The 18,144-nt window shown below is 55.2% G+C and overlaps 1 protein-coding gene across 1 annotated transcript in view; it reads right to left on the bottom strand.

The window, feature by feature from the left end:
- The window catches only part of LMX1A (LIM homeobox transcription factor 1 alpha), a 44,499-nt gene extending 27,059 nt beyond the window's left edge, over window positions 1-17,440 (bottom strand). Inside the window, exons 1-3 of the mRNA XM_036388024.1 lie at window positions 17,422-17,440; window positions 16,994-17,108; window positions 16,217-16,403 (exon numbers count right to left, since the gene is read on the bottom strand). Coding sequence (XP_036243917.1) covers window positions 16,217-16,403; window positions 16,994-17,069 — 263 coding nt within the window. The 5' untranslated portion in view covers window positions 17,070-17,108; window positions 17,422-17,440. The remainder of the gene's footprint in view (window positions 1-16,216; window positions 16,404-16,993; window positions 17,109-17,421) is intronic.
- Window positions 17,441-18,144: the final 704 nt, after the last annotated feature.

Raw genomic sequence — 18,144 nt, 5'->3', positions numbered from 1 at the left:
GGAGGGGCTGGGGCCCCCCAGAGACCTGCAAACAGCTCCAGGACAGCTCATGGCAGGAGAGGAGAGGTGCATTATACACCAGAGAGGCACTGTCTCCCTCGCTCTAACAGTTAAATATCTTTGTGAAGCAGCCCCCTGAGCTGGGCTGAGCTCAGCAGAGGCACAGGACCCCCCAAGACTCTCTCACAAAGGGCTGCAAGGCACGCCAGTGCTGCTGCAATGGGTGCTGGCAGCCTCAGGCACCCTCGACCCAGCACCACCAGCCCCATCCTGGGCTGCTCCTCCAGGAACCCCTGTGGCTTTACAACACACCCCATTTTTCTCCCCAGTGTCACATGTGAAACAAACCCTCAGATAATCTCATTTTCCAGGCTGTAAACTCCCTCCTCAGTGGCTGAGGACACGTGGGGGCCTCCCCTCACCACGCTGCTCTGATGAGCTCAAGGCCCTCGGTGGGGAACCGTGCCTGGTTTCTGCAAACTATGATCTAACCTGATTCCCTCCATCCCATTACTTCAGAATTTACAACACACAACCTCCCCTGAAAATGGTTTCTGGTAAATTCTTTGAAAGCTATTCTGGTCCTCACATCATCGTCAGGGTCAGCCAGGCATTAATGGCAAAGCATTTTCATGCCAGGTAACTCGTTCCCCAGCAAGAGAGTTTGCTTATGCTTTTTAAATTCAGGAAGCAATTAATAGTTGCCACAAAAGCAACCAGTGCTTGTCTTGGGTGAGGGCCATAAAGGCCTGACTTGCCCTGGGGGATTCTGATGCCTCCATCTCAGCAGGCACCTTCCAGGAGCGTGGTGGTTGCAGAGGTAAATCCTTAATGGTGGACACCTGTTGCTGGGAAATCTTCATGAAGAAATGAAGAAGAAAGAAAGAAAGAAACCTGATGGGAAATCTTCCTGGGAAATCTTCATGCTCCCTCCAAGCTGAGGAGCTGTGGCTCCAGCTTCCTGAGCCAGCTCAGGGGATCATTTCAGGGAACAGCATCAAAGTCAAACAAACACGAGACCCCAGCATCTTCTGGCTTCTTCCTCTCTAGGCAAGGACTTCATTCAACTCCCTCACTTTGGGACTTGCAGCTTCAAAAGCCAAAAGGTCACAGGAAATGCTGTGGATGAAGCCAGGATTCCAGGAGAATACATGGATCTGATAGCAAGGTGGAAAACTTTGGTCTTCCTGGAGCTCAGCATCCTTTGCTCACACCAAAATCCCCCTCCCTGGAGTCCAACAAAGTCTATTCACACCAAAAAAAACCTGCTCCCCAGAGCCCAGCATTCTCTGATCACACTGAAAACCCAGTCCCTGGAGCCCAGCATCATCCACTTACACCAAAACCCTGCTCCCCAGATCCCAGCAAGCTCCATTCACACACAAAAACCCCCAAACCCTGCTCCCCAGATCCCAGCAAGCTCCATTCACACACAGAAAACCCCCAAACTCTGCTCCCCAGAGTCCAGCACGTTCCACTCACACACAGAAAACCCCCAAACCCTGCTCCCCAGAGCCCAGCAAGCTCCACTCACACACAGAAAACCCCCAAACCCTGCTCCCCAGATCCCAGCAAGCTCCATTCACACACAGAAAATCCCCAAACTCTGCTCCCCAGAGCCCAGCAAGTTCCTCTCACACACAGAAAACCCCCAAACCCTGCTCCCCAGAGTCCAGCACGTTCCACTGACACCAAAAGCACCATCCCTTGAGCTCAGCATCCTCCACTCTCGCTGAACAACTGCAACACCTGGAAAGCAGAGACAGAGACAAGCACACCACGGTGCTTCCTCCCTCCTGAGCAGCACAGACGTGTCTCAGGGACAGAGGATCCATTCCCTGCCTCCCACTAAAAACATCAGCCGGCTGTGGAGACCCCCAGGTTTTAGGAGCCATCCCTTTCCATGCTGGCCCCCTCACAGCCATCACAAAACAATGATTTCCAGGCTCACCCCTCTGCACTAGACTTCAACCAGCTGCAGACAGGCCCATGCATATCCTCTTCCTAATCCTTCATGCACAATCCCTAGACAGTCCCTGGCTTTTATTATTTTCTGGCAGGAGAGAGCACCACGTTAACCCCCGTGTGCAGGCTGCAGCCTGAGCATCTCTCAGCACATCCCAGCCTGGGTCCAAATCATAAATGAAACATTTGTGTAGCAAGAGAACTGGTGAGGGCCAATTGCCCATTAATATTTGAAACCTTTAATTCTTATTTAACAGCCTGTCCTAACAGTCCCTTCTAATTCTTTGATATGGGAATGATGGGCCTCAAACATCTATTTCTATTTCTATTTCTATTTCTATTTCTATTTCTATTTCTATTTACATTTACATTTACATTTACATTTATATTTATATTTATATTTATATTTATATTTACCATGGGAGGCTCCTCCTATTGGGATGGATGTGCTTTTCCTGAGGGGGGTTGAAAGCCATGGGGCAGGGCAGGCAGGAGCATCACTGATTATTCATCATGACACAGACCCTGCACTCCTCACCTCTGCCAGACCCTTCTCTTCTCAGCAGTTCCCTCAGCTGCAGGGATACAGGAGAAATTCCTTACTGGGAAATTTTTTAAGGCAAGGAGAACGAGGGAATATTGTCTGTAAGTGCCCTGGCAGGTCCTGTCCTTGGCATGATGCTGCAGAACTCTCAGGGAACAGAGCTGCACCTGCCCAAGCTCTGGCCGAGGGTTTGCAGGTGTGGGGACAGCGTGTGGGGGGCACACGAGTTATGGGCAGGGTTTGTATCCCAGGATCACACCCTGCAAGGAGACATCCTGAGATGTGGGCTGCAGCCTCTCCATGTGGGAGAAAACATCCTGAGCTCCCAAGGTGCTGGAGGCTTTGCCCCAGAAGAGAGCAGAGCCTGGTGAGGGGCACAGAAGGCAGCAAGAGCTGCAGCCCCACCAGATGAGGGAGAAAACAGCCTCCAGCTCCAAGCCTGAGCTCCTGAGGGGACAGAGGAGCTCCAGGAGGGAGCTGAGCCCAGGAGAGGCACAGAAGGCAGCAAGGGCTGCAGCCAGGAGCTGCCCCTGCGGCCCCAAGCTCAGCCCTGACCTTGAGGCGCTGCCGCCGGCATCGTATGACCCGTTACAAAACACAGCGGGCTCTGCTCAGGGGCTACACACTGCAGGACAAATTTAACACCCCACAGCCTTCCCAATCCCACTGAAGAATTCCTGGCAGGGGCTCAGCAATCGCCCACTACTGTAAGTGGCCAAGTGCCACTGCATTGGTTTGGCTCCAGACACACAGGGAGGACCTTGCTCCTTCCTCCTGCAGGGAGAGATGCTCCAGCTGATGGAGGACACCAGGCAGGATGATGAAACCCCCAGGAGCAGGTGGGCCTTGAACCAGGGAGCAAGGGGAATGTGGAGATGATGTTGCTCCCAAATGCTTTCACTTGTTGCAGGTATTTAAGGGCTGCAATTAAAAGTTTCCACTGAAGCCAGCCTGACTGCGCAGCTCTTCCCCGTGAAGTGATCCTTGGGGTGAATGATGAGTGCATCCTCACTCAGAACAACAAGCAGATGGAATGAAAGCACCCTCAAAAGATGCCCAGTCCAATACCAGGGGACTTGCTGGCCCAGCCATGAGGAGGAGAGGCTCAAGAGGGGGAGGAGACCTTGTCCCTGCTGCCATCCTCCCAGCCACACACGGGCTCTCCCAGAGCTGGTTTTGGAGATGGAGCACATGGATGCTGCTCCAAAGAGGGTGCAGGCCAGCAGGGTGAGAGAGCCTCTCCCAGCAGCAGATCTGGTCACAGCTCAGCAGCAAGCCAGACCCTGCCACTCCCTCCTCCTCCTCCTCCTCCTCCTCCTCTCCCATTGCCGGCCCCGGCCCCGCAGTGCTGGAGCAGCCAGAGGCAGCGCTGCCGATGCTGCTGCAGGGCCCCCAGCCAGCCCCGGCTGGAACCTCGGCACAAAAACATCAGCCCGGCAACACAGCAACGGCAAAAACACTCAGGCAGCCACGTGTGAGCACATGGGGACTCCTGAAGCAGGGGAGCTCCCACCCGAGCACTGAGGTTTGCAGCAATGAGCAGCGTGGACTCATGATTCCAAGGGAAGAGGTATCCTGGGTTTGGTGTTTCCTTCCAGCTCTCAGGAACACACAACCAGGAGCTGCTGCTCCTGTCTGAGTGTGGCCTCAGCCCTGCAGCCAGTGCCCACCCCTGTCCTGGCCAGGTGAGGATGCTCAGGGTGTCCCAGCAGCTGATGAGGAGAAAAGCCCAGCCCAGGTTGGAAGCACCAGTGTGGAGGCAATGCAGCAAAGATGAGATGACAGAAAATGTCATTGGGCCAGTGGCTATTTTTATCTGCAAGGACCAACACTTAATACTCTCCTATCTCCCACAAAATGTCACTTGAGCTCCAGCAGAAAGTTTACACCACTTGCAGACAAGGGCTGAAACCCGAGCACGTAATCCCTGCTCCAGTCAAAAGTTTTAGTGGGATTCGCAGTGTCTGGACAGGGGAAGCTGAGAAAAAAACCCAAAAAACCCTTCCCCTGACAAATGGTGGCTGAGGCAGCAGAGAGACAGGACAGGCAGATCCTCTCCTGGCACCACGGACTCCCCTGCAGAGCCACCTGCCATATCTGCAGGGCACAAGGGGTTTTGTGAGCCCTGGGGTTACCTTGTGGCTTCCTCACCAGCTCAACCCGAATTTAAGTACCCTAAAAGGGTCTTCAGCAGAAGGGGGGTCAGGGAAAGCAAGGCATTCACCACCCCACTCTCTGAACACCCCAGCCCCAAGGGAGGTGAAGGGCTGGGAGCAGTGGGGTGGGTCAGGCAGAGCCCACAGGGGGGTTTTGCAGAGGGTCCTCACCCCCTTCTTGGCAGTTCCCCACTCTGCAGCAAGCATCTCTAATTGCTTCAAACGCTCCCCCCTCTCCTCTGCCACCTCCTTCCCTCTCACCCCAAAGGCCAGACCCTGCCGTGCCTGGGGTGGAAGGAAAGGAGCCTTCCCTCACTTAATAAAGCCAAGGTAGAGCAATGCTGTTATTAACAGCAGCCTGCCCACGGCAGGAATATTGCAGCAGCAATCCCAGGGGAGCAGCCAGGCACTGCCCTGACAGCAGAGGCAATAAGGCAGCCCCAGCACTGCCCTGTGATATTGCAAACAACAGGGAGTCCTCCCAGATCCCCCCTTGCATCACAAGCAGGGCTTAGTATTGGGGAAGAATGGATACCTGGTCAGGCATGGAACAGCTGGGATTAGGGACAGCACCCTCCAGAGGGCTCTTCCAAGAGGGGCAAAAGAGCAGGGGTAAAAAGAGCTCCAGGCATGGCAAAACATGGTGCAGCACAGGGATGCTCAGAAAATTATGGTACCATGCTAAGGGCTTCCATGGAAACTCACAGGAGGTGGATTTTCCCAGGGATAAAAGGCATAAGCTCATCTGTGTCTTGGAGCTGCCCCCAGCTGCCCCCAGGAGGAATTTTTCACATCACTCTCTCTGTTTTTTAAATTAAAAAGAGTGGGCAAAGCATTCAGGATGGAGGTACAGGCAAGGAGAGGAGCCAGCAGAGAACAGGGATGGGTGAGCCCCTGGAAATGCTGCAGGATGCTGAGGAAAGGGGGATGGCCATGGCTCCCCAGAGGGACACACAGCACCTTGGGGGAATCAAATAATAGACATTGACAAGGAAAACCCTCTCCAGCAGCCCCAGAAATCTCCTCTTCCAGCAAGGAGTGGGGTAGGAAACCCTGGGGAATACACTGGAGAGGCAAAACTCGCATTCCTGAGATGGCCAAGAAGTGATCACATCTATCTCCCTCCATCTCCAATTCCTAAGATCCATTTCTGAAGCATCACAAGCCAAGAAACTTTGGTTGATTGGACGTGGTTAAAGCGAAAAACTCACGCAGAAAACCTTATAGCTGAAACTTAAACAGCCTCCACAAACATCTTGCATATTTTCAAGGACACTAAGGAAATTTCACATTTTTCCCCCCGTATTTTAGACTTAAAAAAATGCCTCAAGGGAAAAAGTTATTTAGAACTACTTAGGAAATACAAAGGATAAAAAAGCCTGTAATTATTTCTCTGCCAAGGGCTTGTCAGTTTGAAAATCCCCGCTCTTGAACCACTAATCCTCATGGAAAAAAAAAAATGCAGCTTCGGCAAGATGCGTCGTTGGTTGACTTTTGCTGCACTTTTCTGGCACAAGGGAACTGAAGGGAAAGGCAGAGATTTGGGTGTTGTTTCATCAGCACCTCTCACCCACAATGTGCCTGATACACGTCCTTGGCTGACGAAGGAGACCTGCAAAGCATCACCCCAAAATGAGCCTGAGAGTGCTGCTCTGCAGCCATCAGGCTGGGGAGGGAAGGATCATGGCTGATGCTTGGACACAGAAGTGCCAAAACAGGCAAAAATAAATCAGTTCAAGGTGGGGGTATACTCACTTTAAAAGCCAAGGATTCAGGGAGTTCCTGGGATGTTTTGTTATGTGGTTGGAAATAGCATAAAGACATTATTGGCCGGGAAACTGCACTTCCTCTGGAGGATGGGGATGGGCCATCCCAGCAGAGCTGGGATTTGGGGCTCTGGTTTAGCAGCCAGATTCATCACTTCACCTCCTCCTGCATCAGTGCCTCTGAACCTGGCTGGCCATGGAGAAACAAAACAATGCCACAGAACTCGCTGTGTCCCACATCCCAACAACCCTCCCCAGCCTGGAGCGTCTCCCACAGGAGCTGGCTGAGCCACCCAGGGCCTGCTGCATGCCAGCACCTGCACCTCCTGGGTTTGGGGCTGCACAGGGCATTTTGGCAAGGGCCAGAAAAACTTTGTCCATGTCATGGGCAGCTTTCCCACTGCCAGGGATAAACACCTCACACGGAGCTACACTCACCACACGGGCCCTCCACCCACCCTCACCCATCTCTGGTGTCTTCTTTCATCACTTTCTCCTAATCCATCTCCACAACAGCTTCTCCCATCAACGTGGGGTTGAATGTCCTTGAGGTAATGCATGCAGGAAGCCTCTCCTCCTTTCTGCTTCAGCCTCCTTCCCAGATCCAGAGCTGAAACAAGCTCAGACTCAAGAGCCTGACCTCCAAGGCTTTAAGCTTCATTAAACTTTTACACCAGTCCACTGAGGCTGCTCTCTCAGCCTCTCATAATGATGGGTGCAGAGGGAAGGAGCAGCACCCACCTGAGCAGGCATCAAGAAGTTGCAGACAATGAATTCCTAACCAAGCTCCCACACCCACAGCACCATTTAAAAGGATCTGCTCAATATCACTCCTGTGAGCTGCTGGGCAGAGGAGATGCCAGGATATAAATCATCCAGGATTTCAGCTCCCTCCCCATCACCAACCCAGCTGGTCACCCCTCTGGCACAGGTGAGACTCCAGAAAAAGCCTGAGCCCTCCCACCACTCCAGAGTCCACAAACACCCAAGCCAAGAGGATGGCTGGGTTCAAGGACACCGTTCAGGTGAGCAACATCTTGCTCTCCCTGCTGCCAAAACCTGGAGTTCTGCATTTCCATGGGGCAGTTCTGATCTTGGCTTGGCTGAATCCTGTGTGAGCCTCTCCATCACCCTCAGCCCTTGCAGGAACCCAGAGAACATGGTGTGTAAAGGGAAAGGAGGCTGTCATCCCCTCCTCAGCACCCAGCACAGGGCTGGGGTCCTACACACCTGACAGCAGAGCACAGCTGGCATTCCCTCCTCTCCTGTTGAATCTCCAAGACCAGAAAGGGAAAAGATGCCCAGAAAAGGTGCCCCAGAAGCAGGCTGGAGGGCAGTTCTAACCCAGGCTCAACAGAGAAATCATCAAGCAGGAGTTTTGGCGTTGTTCCTCAACAAACTCCCACCTCCACTAGCAGCACCCATGAATTTATTCATCTCAATCACCCCTGTGGAGACCACTGCAAACAAGGGACATTGCCCTCCTCCCATTTAGATAAATCACTGCAGGGGTTAATAACCCTTTTCATAGCTAAGATGCAGTTTTCCAGAATTAAAGGCTTAGCAGGGCCAGCAAATTCCAAGCAGAAATTTTGCCAACAAAAGCATCCCTGTGATTTTACAATGGCAGGGGTTGGAGGCAAGAAATGACAACACTGCCTCTTACAAATAAAAGAAGCTGCTGCAGCTGAAAACTGCCTCCAGGTCCCTCAACCTGTTTCTCTCTCCTTTCCAAATTTTTCCAGCCAAAAGCTTCCCTGAGCTTTCAGTAGCAAAGAGAAAATTCCCACCATCCTCTTCCTGCTCAGCCACCTTGGGCAATGCAGCGCAAAATCAACTTATAGCATGGCCCCACTGGCCCCAGGCAGGAAGGAAGGAGTCCTTGGACACACAGGCTCCAGGTCCATGCAAGGATCTCTGAAGCACAACATCAGAGGAGAGGATGCACCTCCCAAAGAGATCAATTGCATCCAAACAATGGATTCTCCAGGAATCGCCCTCGCCTCTTCTGCTTTTAAGACCCCACTTTGCTCCCTTACAGGGCAGGGAACCTTGCCCAGAGGGATTTCAGGGGCTCTCCACCCCACTGGGATGCTGGTTGTCATTCCAAAGGAACAGGGGAGGGGGATTTTGCCCGGCAGGGGCGGGGGGCAGCGGGCCGGGGAGCGATGGTCCCGTGAAAAGGGATTTGTTCCGCTGTCAAGGACAGCGTTAGGGAAAGAAACCCACGAGGGAAGGAGAGGGGTGGGGAGCAGAGAGAGACAATGTAGGGACAGCAGTGACACAGAAACAGCTCGGGAGGATCAATGCTCACAAAGCACAAGGGCTGGCAGAGGAAGCCTCCTCCAGGACCCTCTGCCCTTGCAGGCGCTGGCCCCGAGGAAGAGTGGGATGTCTCCGTGCAGGGAGAGCCACTCATCCATGGAGCCACAGAGACCCTCTGGCACTGCTGCCTGCTGGCATACAGAGGAGAGGGGCTCTCCTAATGATCTGTGCCTTCTCCTGTCAATCTGTACCTTAATCATGCCAGTCTGTGCCTGGGAGGAGCTGCAACACAAACTCAGGCTCACCTGTGCTCCAAGGTGGAAAACACAAAGGAGAGCGTGACATAAAAGTCAGGCAGATCTGGAGAGACACGGGGACTCATATCCGGTGTTCAAATCCACCCAGCAAGATGCTGAAAGCACTTATGATGATGAAAGAAGCATTTTTAAGCTAGATTGGTATTTCCAGCTCCATTTCATGGGTGACAGAGCCAACTCTCAGTTCTTTCTCTTGTGTGCAACCGTGGGCCATCGTACCCAGACCAGGCACTAGTGCAGAAGACCTGACCCCAATAAACAGGATCATATTCATGGTCACTTGAAACACTCTACTGAAAACAGTAATACAGTGCAGCAGGAGAAAATAAATTATTTGCACTGAACACAACGTGAGTTCACTCCTGCACTCAGAAACTCACACGCCACCCTCCTGAAAACTCCAACATTTGTGGGAGAAACTCCCATTTTCAGCCAGCCAGCCTACAAAATGTGGAACACCTGAAGGATCCCTAACAAGCTTTTGTTAATAAGACCCCAGAAAAATCCCAGATAAGCAAGAAGACAGAGACACCAGACAGAAAACTCCCCAGATAAAGGGGACTGGGGTGCCATCAGCCCAAGACTGTGCCCTGCACAGCCCCAGTACGGCACAGCTCAGCCTGCCCCACGCCTTTTGCAAAAGCTTTGGCATCTGGCTGTCCGTAAATATTTGAGGTGGGAAGCCAGGAATTACAGAACCCCTCTCCTGGGCAACCAAGGTTTGACCATCTTAAAAAAAAAAAAAAACCTACAAAAACAAACAGCAAACCTCAAACAGAGCTGCAATGAGATGCCTGCTGGTTTCACAGAGACATGTAAGACAACACTGGTGCATCCTTCGCCCCTGAGGGCCAACAACCCCAGGAGAAGATAACCACAGACCAGCTGGATTCTTTCTGCCAGGAAGCAGGACTCCAACCAGGATAAAAGTATTGAGGAACAAAACTAGGGGTTGTCATAGGGTTTGCCATGACAGAGAGCACTGCTAGCCCCCCTCACCTTTCCCCTTCTGAAATCTCAAATACATAGAAATTAAAATTTCTCATGAAAACACATTTATGTAAAAAAAAAAAAAAAAGCTGGCTTGACCCCAGTATTTTTGCTTAGTAAAATCCACGTATTTTCTCCCTCCTTTAAATACCTTCCTCACTCCTGCTACAGAGGAGGTGCTTGATTGAATTGCAGGTAAAGGCACAGTCCTCCAGCCCAGGCCCCATCCCTGCTTCGTGTTTGCATCTGCAGAGGGCACGAGCCAGAGACAAGAGAGCACAAAGAGACAAAGAACATCTTGAGAAGAAAAATACCCAGGACAATTCTCATTCCCACCTCCCTCAGACATGCTCCAGCACTGAGAGCTGAGTACCCCCTTGGCTGCCCACCACAAGGTTCACCAGAAGTGGGGAACTGTGAATCCAGATCCAAACTGCTGGGTTTGGATTTTCCCCCTCCCCAGCCAGGAGCAGGACCTGCACCCTTGTGAGCAGGAGATCAGCCCCAGACCCCAAATTCCCTTTTCTCCTGCTCCAAGGCAGAGGGGCCTTTGGGGTCCCCCTTGTCTCACCCTGGGGCGAGCGTGCAGCATCAGAATCAGAAAGTGCAGTGGGTTTGGGCACGCTGAGGCCACCCCACTGCTGCCAGCAGGGTTGGGGACAGGCAGCAGAGATCAGTGTCCCCGCAGCACACGCGGCAAATCCTGCCCGCACGCTGGGCACAGCTCACACCCAGCACTGCCACCCACTCCCAAATCTGCTGGCCCTGCCACAGCAGCAGGTTCAGAGCCTGCTGGAGGGCTCCCCCAGGAAGCACAAGCCCAAGTGGGGGCTCTCTGAAATTCCCATCTCAGCAGAGCCCTCCCTGCGCCTGGCGGCTGCGAGCAGGTGAGGAGCCGGCGAGGCGAGGGCTGGCGAGCTGGGGCAGGAGAGGACCCCAGCTGTCTCTCCAGCTGGTGGGGACAAAATTCTCATCAAAACCAAACAAACCCCTCTTTCTTCCCCAGCTGATTCTTTTTGGTGCCTTTGTCAGGACTGCAAAAACCTGAAGCGATTCCCACAGCTTTAAGAGCCACATTGGGGGCTAGGCAGCTCGTAGAGTGGGGAAAAAAAAGGTTAAAAAAAATCATGGTATGTCCAAAATAAGATGGCAGAAACCATAAGGAGTCTCAGGGATGTTCAGGTTGTGACTCTGATGGTACTGACCTGCAGTCTCCAGGATCCTGCTGCCAATGGGGTGGCCCCAAAGCCACCCCTGTCCCCACACGGAGGGAGAGCTGACAAGTCTGTTCGACTGCCCAGCTCCAAATGTGCCAAACCTCACTCACTTCCAGGCCTTTCTATGAAACGTGAATTGTAAGACAAATGTAATTAAGGGCTGAGAGAAGGGGCAAGATGCCAAATCTCTCCTTCATTCCCTCTGGAAAGGGGGAGCCCCACGAGTGAGAGGACAGGGCTTGGTGGAGATGGAGGCAAGGCCTATTTTGCTTGCCTGGAATTTCCAGCACGGATCCCACAGCGGCCTCTGTAACACCCTCCTGTCTTCCCACCCCCTGCACAAAAAATTGACTTAATAACAAAAACCAAAAGAGGCAGTGCCTGGTCCCAGCCCCGCAGTGCCAACCATGGTGTCCCTGGTGGGGATTCGGCTGCCCCACAGCCACGCTCCTCCCAGCCCACAAGGAGCGAGCACTGTTCCTCCTGGAGCTCGGGGTGAGGACTGAGAGGTGTTTGCTACTGGAGATGAGGTGCTGGGTGGGGATGGAAAGCAGGCAAGAAGCATGGGAAGCACTAGAGGGAAAGATTGAGAGGTGGGGAAAGAGAAATCACCAAGAGGGATGTTGTGTGTGCTCTGCTACCCCATGCAGGCCAGCCTGACTGCTCCCAGAGCCTGGCCAGCTGGAGAAACCCAAGTCAGCCTCATCCTCTCCACAGGATGCCCTACAAGAAGGGAAACGGGCCTCCAGAGAACATGCCGGACTGCAGCTGGGCTGACCTGTGGCTCTCTGGAGGGGCACTTCTCTCCCATCAGCCACAAAAAGCACAGAAATTCCCACTTCTCCAAGCAAGAGAAGGCAAGGTGAGAGACTGCAAACCACCAGGACAAACCCACCACACCACAGGAACTCTCCAGCTGGTGGGACCGGGCTGTGCTGAAGTGTCCAGCACTGCCTCCATTCGATCCATCTGGGATTATTCCCCTCACAGCCCTTCCGGGCTGGGGAAGCAGCGCCAGGTAATTGCACAATTCCATGACCCATGTTGAGCCAGATAAACCTCTTCCCCCTGCCTCCTCTGCCCCAGCAGCTGCCAGAGGAGCCTCCAGCAGGCCAGAGCAGGCTCCCCCAAGCCTGCAGATCCATCCACAGCCTGGCAGGACCACACTGCTGAGGACTCAGGCTCATCCCCCACACAAAGATGCCAGGTGTGATTTGAAAACCCAACGCCGACGAGTTCCTTCGCACTCGTGCACACACCGGGAGGGTGGAAGGATTTTTATTTTTATCCCTTTGCAGCCGGACACAACTCCAGATTTTAACTCACAGAGGAGGAGGTGGCAGCACCCACACAAGCCCCGTGACTCCGGGATTTTGGAGGCAGGCGAGGAGAGCCCCGCGTGGAAGCTGGCACCGGCACAGAGCCATCAAGCCGTGCGAAGACAGGGCGAGCATCACACAACTGCCTGCCTCGGCCGGGGAGCCCGGCACGGCGGCTCGGGGGCTGCAGCCGCCCCTCCACTGCCGGCGCCCACATGCCAGGCCTGCTCCGAGATGTGCTGGCCATCTGCTCCTGCCAGCCGGGGCTGGGGCCGGGGCTCTGCGCCGTGGCTGGGGACGTGCCAAGCCGTCCCGCCGTCGCCACGCTGCCCAGCTGCGCCCCCCGTCATGACCGCACCGCTGTCAGCGGCCCCCAGAACCTGCCGTGGGGATCTTCCCGTGCCTCCAGGCCCTCCCTGCAGCCCTGGCTCTGCTTGGCCAGTGCAAACCTACTGTGTGAAACACCACTAGGCAAGAGGGGGCTCGACGATTCCTGTCCCCGTGCAGATTTTAAGGCTCCAGAGCAGCCTTACTCTTCCCATCGCTCCCAGCGCTCCTCCCTGTTTATGGCCGGGTTTGGTGTTGCCCCCCCAAATATGCCGCTGCAAAAACCCAGCCCCTGACCACCACCACAGGGGCCCCACAGCCGGGGCAAGTCCCCAGGGCCACTTTGCAGCCGGGGAGCCGGCCAGGGCGAAGACTGAACCTTGTCATAGTTGAGACTTATCAGGTTTGGACAAGCGCCGGGGGCTGCCGCGGGATTCGGGATGTTCTGTAACGAGCGTCCTCTGCTCCAAATAGACGCCGTCCCAGGGGCACAGGCTTGAGCCGTCCCTCTCCAGGAGCCCTCTCCATCAGTGCTGGGGAAACTGCTCCAAGAGTGATCCCCAAGTTCCCACACAGCATCACCATCCAAACCACCCCTGGCCCCCGAGTCATGGCACCCCAAAGAAATGCCAAGACCTGACCTGGCACCCTCGGCCTTTAATCCATCCCTTTTCAAGTCCTGTCCCAAGTTCTTCCTCTTTGTGAAAGACAAAGAAATGTAAAACATGTGTTTTAACAAATTGCTCCTTGATTTCTAGAGTCCAGCGAGTCAGATGCTCGCTTAAACCCGTCCGTAACACTTTCCATGGGTGTATTTATAACTGAAGGCATAGCTGCCGTCTCGCGCTCCCTTCATTAACCCTCTGCGGCCTTGCCACAAACAGAGCTCAAACAGAGAGCACAGAGACGTGCTGGAAAATTCTACACCTACTCATCCCTGGGAAAACACCCCAACGTTCACCATCTGGAAGAGAAATCCCTTCTTTCAATTTCAAAAAAAATTTAAAAAACCACAACCAAACACAACCACAGAACACGGACGCCGTGACCGTGGCAGGTTGGATCCCGGCCGCTTCCCTGACACCCCCAGCATTCCACACGCAGCCCTCCCACCCGGAGAGGCCTCGGGAGCCCGGCTACGCCACTGCCACCGGGAGGATCGGCCGCTTTCCACTGCAAGGAGTGTCAGTCACTTGTGATAATTAACCAGCTCGAGATAATGAGCTCAGTCTGAGAGCAGCGGCTCTTGCTCCGCGCGCTTCACTCGCAAATCCCTGCTATCGGCGCTGGCACCGCGGCCAAGGCAGGCACGGTGCTTCTACACCCAGCAAAATGCTCAGTCCAAAGGCAGGACGGGCATTTGGGAAAAGAAAGAAGGATTTTTGGTAAATAAGGAGTGTTATATAAAGCTCAGCAGAGCCCAAAGGGAGCAGTTCTTTGGGAGTCTGCTCTGCATCCTTGCCGTCACCAGGTAAGGAGTCGCACCAGCGGCACAGCAGAGTCCTGCGGGGTGGATGAAAGGAGAAGGGACACAAACCTTCACCCCCATGCTAAAATAATTAATATTAAATGCAAGGGGACAATTAAACAATGTCAAGAAGCAGGCAGAGGCAGGAGGGGAAGAGGCCAGCAGCGACTTAGGGTTAAAACCATCACACCTCGGGAAACCGCCCGTCACAGAGCCTCAGCCTCCCGGCTTGGGCAAAAGTCACCAACCCAAACACAGCTGGGAAATAACCAGAAAAAATGGTGCTGTTACTGGACCTCAGGAAAAATTAGTGACATTTTTTTCCCGCAATCATCCTTGTCCATCCCAACAGTGAGATAGATGGGCACAGCAAGAAGCCAACTGCGGCACTGATTTCTTTCGCGGCCAACAGACATCAGAGGAGGGTTTCAGGTTGGAGCCACTTCAAGAGCTCACAAGCTGCAGTCAAGAGTAAAATCCACATGTGCTGCAAGCTGGAAAGGCATTTCTGGGTGACAGTAACCCCAATTTCCCCTTGATGGTCCAAACAAAAATACAGATAAAGCAGAAAATGAAGAATGAACCGTGGTGGAAATGTATGGGAGCCAGTAGCCAAATTTCTACAGACAAACAAGCAGCACACCCAATCTCAACAATTTTTTTGCCTACAAAAACCCACGCCGTGGCGCAGCTCTCTCCTTTCCACTCTCACAGCAGCTAATTCTTCCGCTCTTTCGTAAACATTTGAAAACAAGGTCACGCGCACAAATTCTGCTTTCAATTTGCCTTGTATCCATAGTGATTAAACTCAGACCCACAATACGGGATTTAAAGGATGAAAAAAAAACCCAAAACACCCAAAAAATCCCAAAACCCCAACTTTAAGAAGGCCTGGAGCTGGGCTAGACCCCGGCACGCTCACCAGCTCGGCGAAGGCCAGGGATGAGAGCATCAGCGATCACTGATTTCTGCTATAAAAAACGGAATTAAATTTCAGGGCTTGGACAGCCGTGCTATCACCATAGCAAGGGATGTGGCCCCCCACCTACACCCTCCTCAAGAAACAACCAGCCCAGAGGCAACAAAAATTTAACAGCTCCAAAACTCGGCCGGGCAGCAGGGTCCGGAAAGGACAGCAAGAGCAGGATGAGCAGGGAAAAACGAAAGCAGCTGCAGGGGAGGAAAGACTCAGCAGCCTTCTCCCCATTCCCACTGGAATGGTTTTTCTTTTAAAAAAGAAAAATTATTTTCTTATTGTCTTTCCCCCTAACCTCACACTTCCAAAGGGGAAAGTGTCAGGGCTGGGAGGCTTTAAAACCCAAATTTCTTCACTATCACAGACCCAGAAAAGCCTCTGCGTGACAGTCAACACTCCAAATTCGTCAGGGCCTTCCCTGGTTCCTGCTGAGTGCCTCAGTTTCCCCACCAACCAGGGGGAGAGCAATAGCATTTCCCTGCCTGTGAGGTTATTAGGATAATAGCCTCGTCCACGACCGGGTCAGAGAGGATATAACTTTCCTCCTGCAGATGCTCCACAGGAAAATAAAGCCAGGAGAAAATGCTTGTCCCCGTCCCTGCGCAGACCTGGGGCTACCATGGGTCTCCCAGGCTCCAAACAAAACATCCTCAAATCCCAGGGCACAACCTGAGCATAACGAAACACCTCTGAAAAGGGGAGAACCGGGGGGCAACGAGACCGCGGGGCAGAAGCACAGCACGGCAAGGGCTGACCCCTCCGGGGAAACACGGGGCAGGGAAAGTGACCGGGAAAGCAGCACCGGGACACCAGTCTCCCCCACCACAAGCTTTTGCAGGGCACTGGGGCTTTGTGGGCGCTGAGAGCAGAGCGAGGGGGGCTCCCCGAGGGGCAAGCGACACTTACTTCTCATAGTCCAGCTTGCAGTAGAGCTTCTTGTCGCGGTAGAAGCAGGTGGTCTGCAGGGGCTCCTTGCAGGACGCGCACTGGACGCACTGCTCATGCCACAGGCTGTCGTTCAGGCGCAGCAAGAACCGGTCCAAAATCACTCGCTGGCACCCTTCGCACACCGACTTGGGGGTCGCGGCTCTGCCTGCGGGGAAGGAGCCGGGGGCTGGGGTGGGCGGAGGGAAAGGCGGCCGGGGAGACGGGCCGGGCGAGGGACGGACAGACGGACGGAGGGTCCCGCGGGTCTCGCTTCTCCCGCATAGGCTCGTGGGTCGCGGGGGGACGGGGGTGTGCGGGGAGCTGCTGCGGGATCCAGGAGGGACCTGTGCCTTAGGGCAGCTCCGGGAGGGGCACGTCGCCCCCAATTTCGTTCCTCTTGGAAAGGCGGCAGCGGAGCCGCAGCTCAGACAGAGGGCGACGGTTTGAAACCGATATTAAAACGAAGATAAAAAGAAAAAAATGAATTATTTATTGCTCGATACGAAGGATAGCCCTTCGTTACAAGGCGGGTTAAGGGGGACACACGTTTAATGCGATCGCGGAACGAAGCGGGGGCAGCGAAGGCGGGCGCCGGGGGCACAGCCCGGGCGAAGGCAGCGGCGCCGTGCAGCACCGAGCCGGGGAAAGCCTCCCCGGGCCTCCCGAACCCTCGGTGCCCATCCATCGCTCGGGCCCGCCCGGCCGTGCCCCGCCCTATGGGGTCCCCAGGAGGGCAAGCGGGGTGCCCCGACTTACCCAGCAAGGAGGAGAAGGGGGTCGCGGGGTCCAGGGCGCTCTGCAAACTCTCCTCCATCTTCAGCCCGTCCAGCATGGTGGGGAGCCGGGCCGGGCGAGGGGCCGCGCCGCCCGCCTGCCAACACAGCCCGGACACACCGCGCTCAGCCCGGCCGCCGGCCCCGCCGCCCCCGGCCGGGGCTTCCCCGCCCGCTGCCGGCGCCGCTCTCCCTCCTCCCTCCCTCCCTCTCTCCCTCCCTCCCAACGGGAGAACCCCTCGGGCCCCCCGTTCCGGCCGCGCAGCCGCTGCCCCGGCCGGGCTCGCTGCAGCCCCCCAGCCCCGCGGCCCCGACGTGGGGAGGCCGCCGGAGCCGGGCCCCCGCAGCCGCGGCGGGAGGATGCGGGACCGGAGGATGCGGGGCTGCCGTCGGCGGGGCTCGGCCGCTTACCTGGGGCGGCCCGGGCGGTGCCTTCCTGCCAGGAGCCGGCGGGAGAGGCGTCGGCAGCCGCGGCTCCTGGGGGGTCCCGCGGCGGCTCCTGCCTGCCCCGCTGTAGCGCAGCCCCCCGCGTCCCCGCCGCCGGCGCTGCCCGGGGTGCGCAGCGAGCCCCGGCTCCCTGGACGGCTCCGGAGAGGAGCGCACCAACCTGCGGGGAAGCGCCCGTCCGACTGCTGCCAAGGCACATTTCCTGGAGCTGATACCTCCCTGCCCGACCCCCACCCCCTGCCCTCCCCTCTCCACCCCACTCGAAATAAGTTTCCTCCCCGCTCTCCTGCCTGGCTGCAGGCACTGGCCCCGCCACGCCTCGAGGGGCCGTCGGCCTTTCCCGGCTCCGGGGTGCACGGCTCGGCCTGGCCGCCCCGGCTCCGCTCCGCTCCCTGGCTTCTTTTTCCTTCTTTTCTTAGAAAGCCAAAAAGAAGGAAAGAAAAAAAAAAAAAAAGAAAGAAAGACAAAAAAAAAAAAAAAAAGGTAGAGGGTGGTGCCCCACCACAGCGTCTCTCCCAGTAATGAAACCGGCTGGAAATCAAGTCCCCCTTCCAGGAGGAGCCCAGGCCGGCAGTTTTTGGGGAAAGTCGGTCCCCTGCCCGCGGCGGTCCCCGGCGGGGATGCGCTCCCCCGCGCCGCGCATCGCCCCGGGCGCCTCGCTCCCGCTGCTCTGGAGTGTTAAAAGAA

Source organism: Molothrus ater, chromosome 9 (assembly GCF_012460135.2).
Source record: "Molothrus ater isolate BHLD 08-10-18 breed brown headed cowbird chromosome 9, BPBGC_Mater_1.1, whole genome shotgun sequence".
NCBI classification, from domain to species: domain Eukaryota; kingdom Metazoa; phylum Chordata; class Aves; order Passeriformes; family Icteridae; genus Molothrus; species Molothrus ater.
Note: the sequence above shows the minus strand (reverse complement) of the source record. Positions and strands in the feature narration are given on the sequence as shown.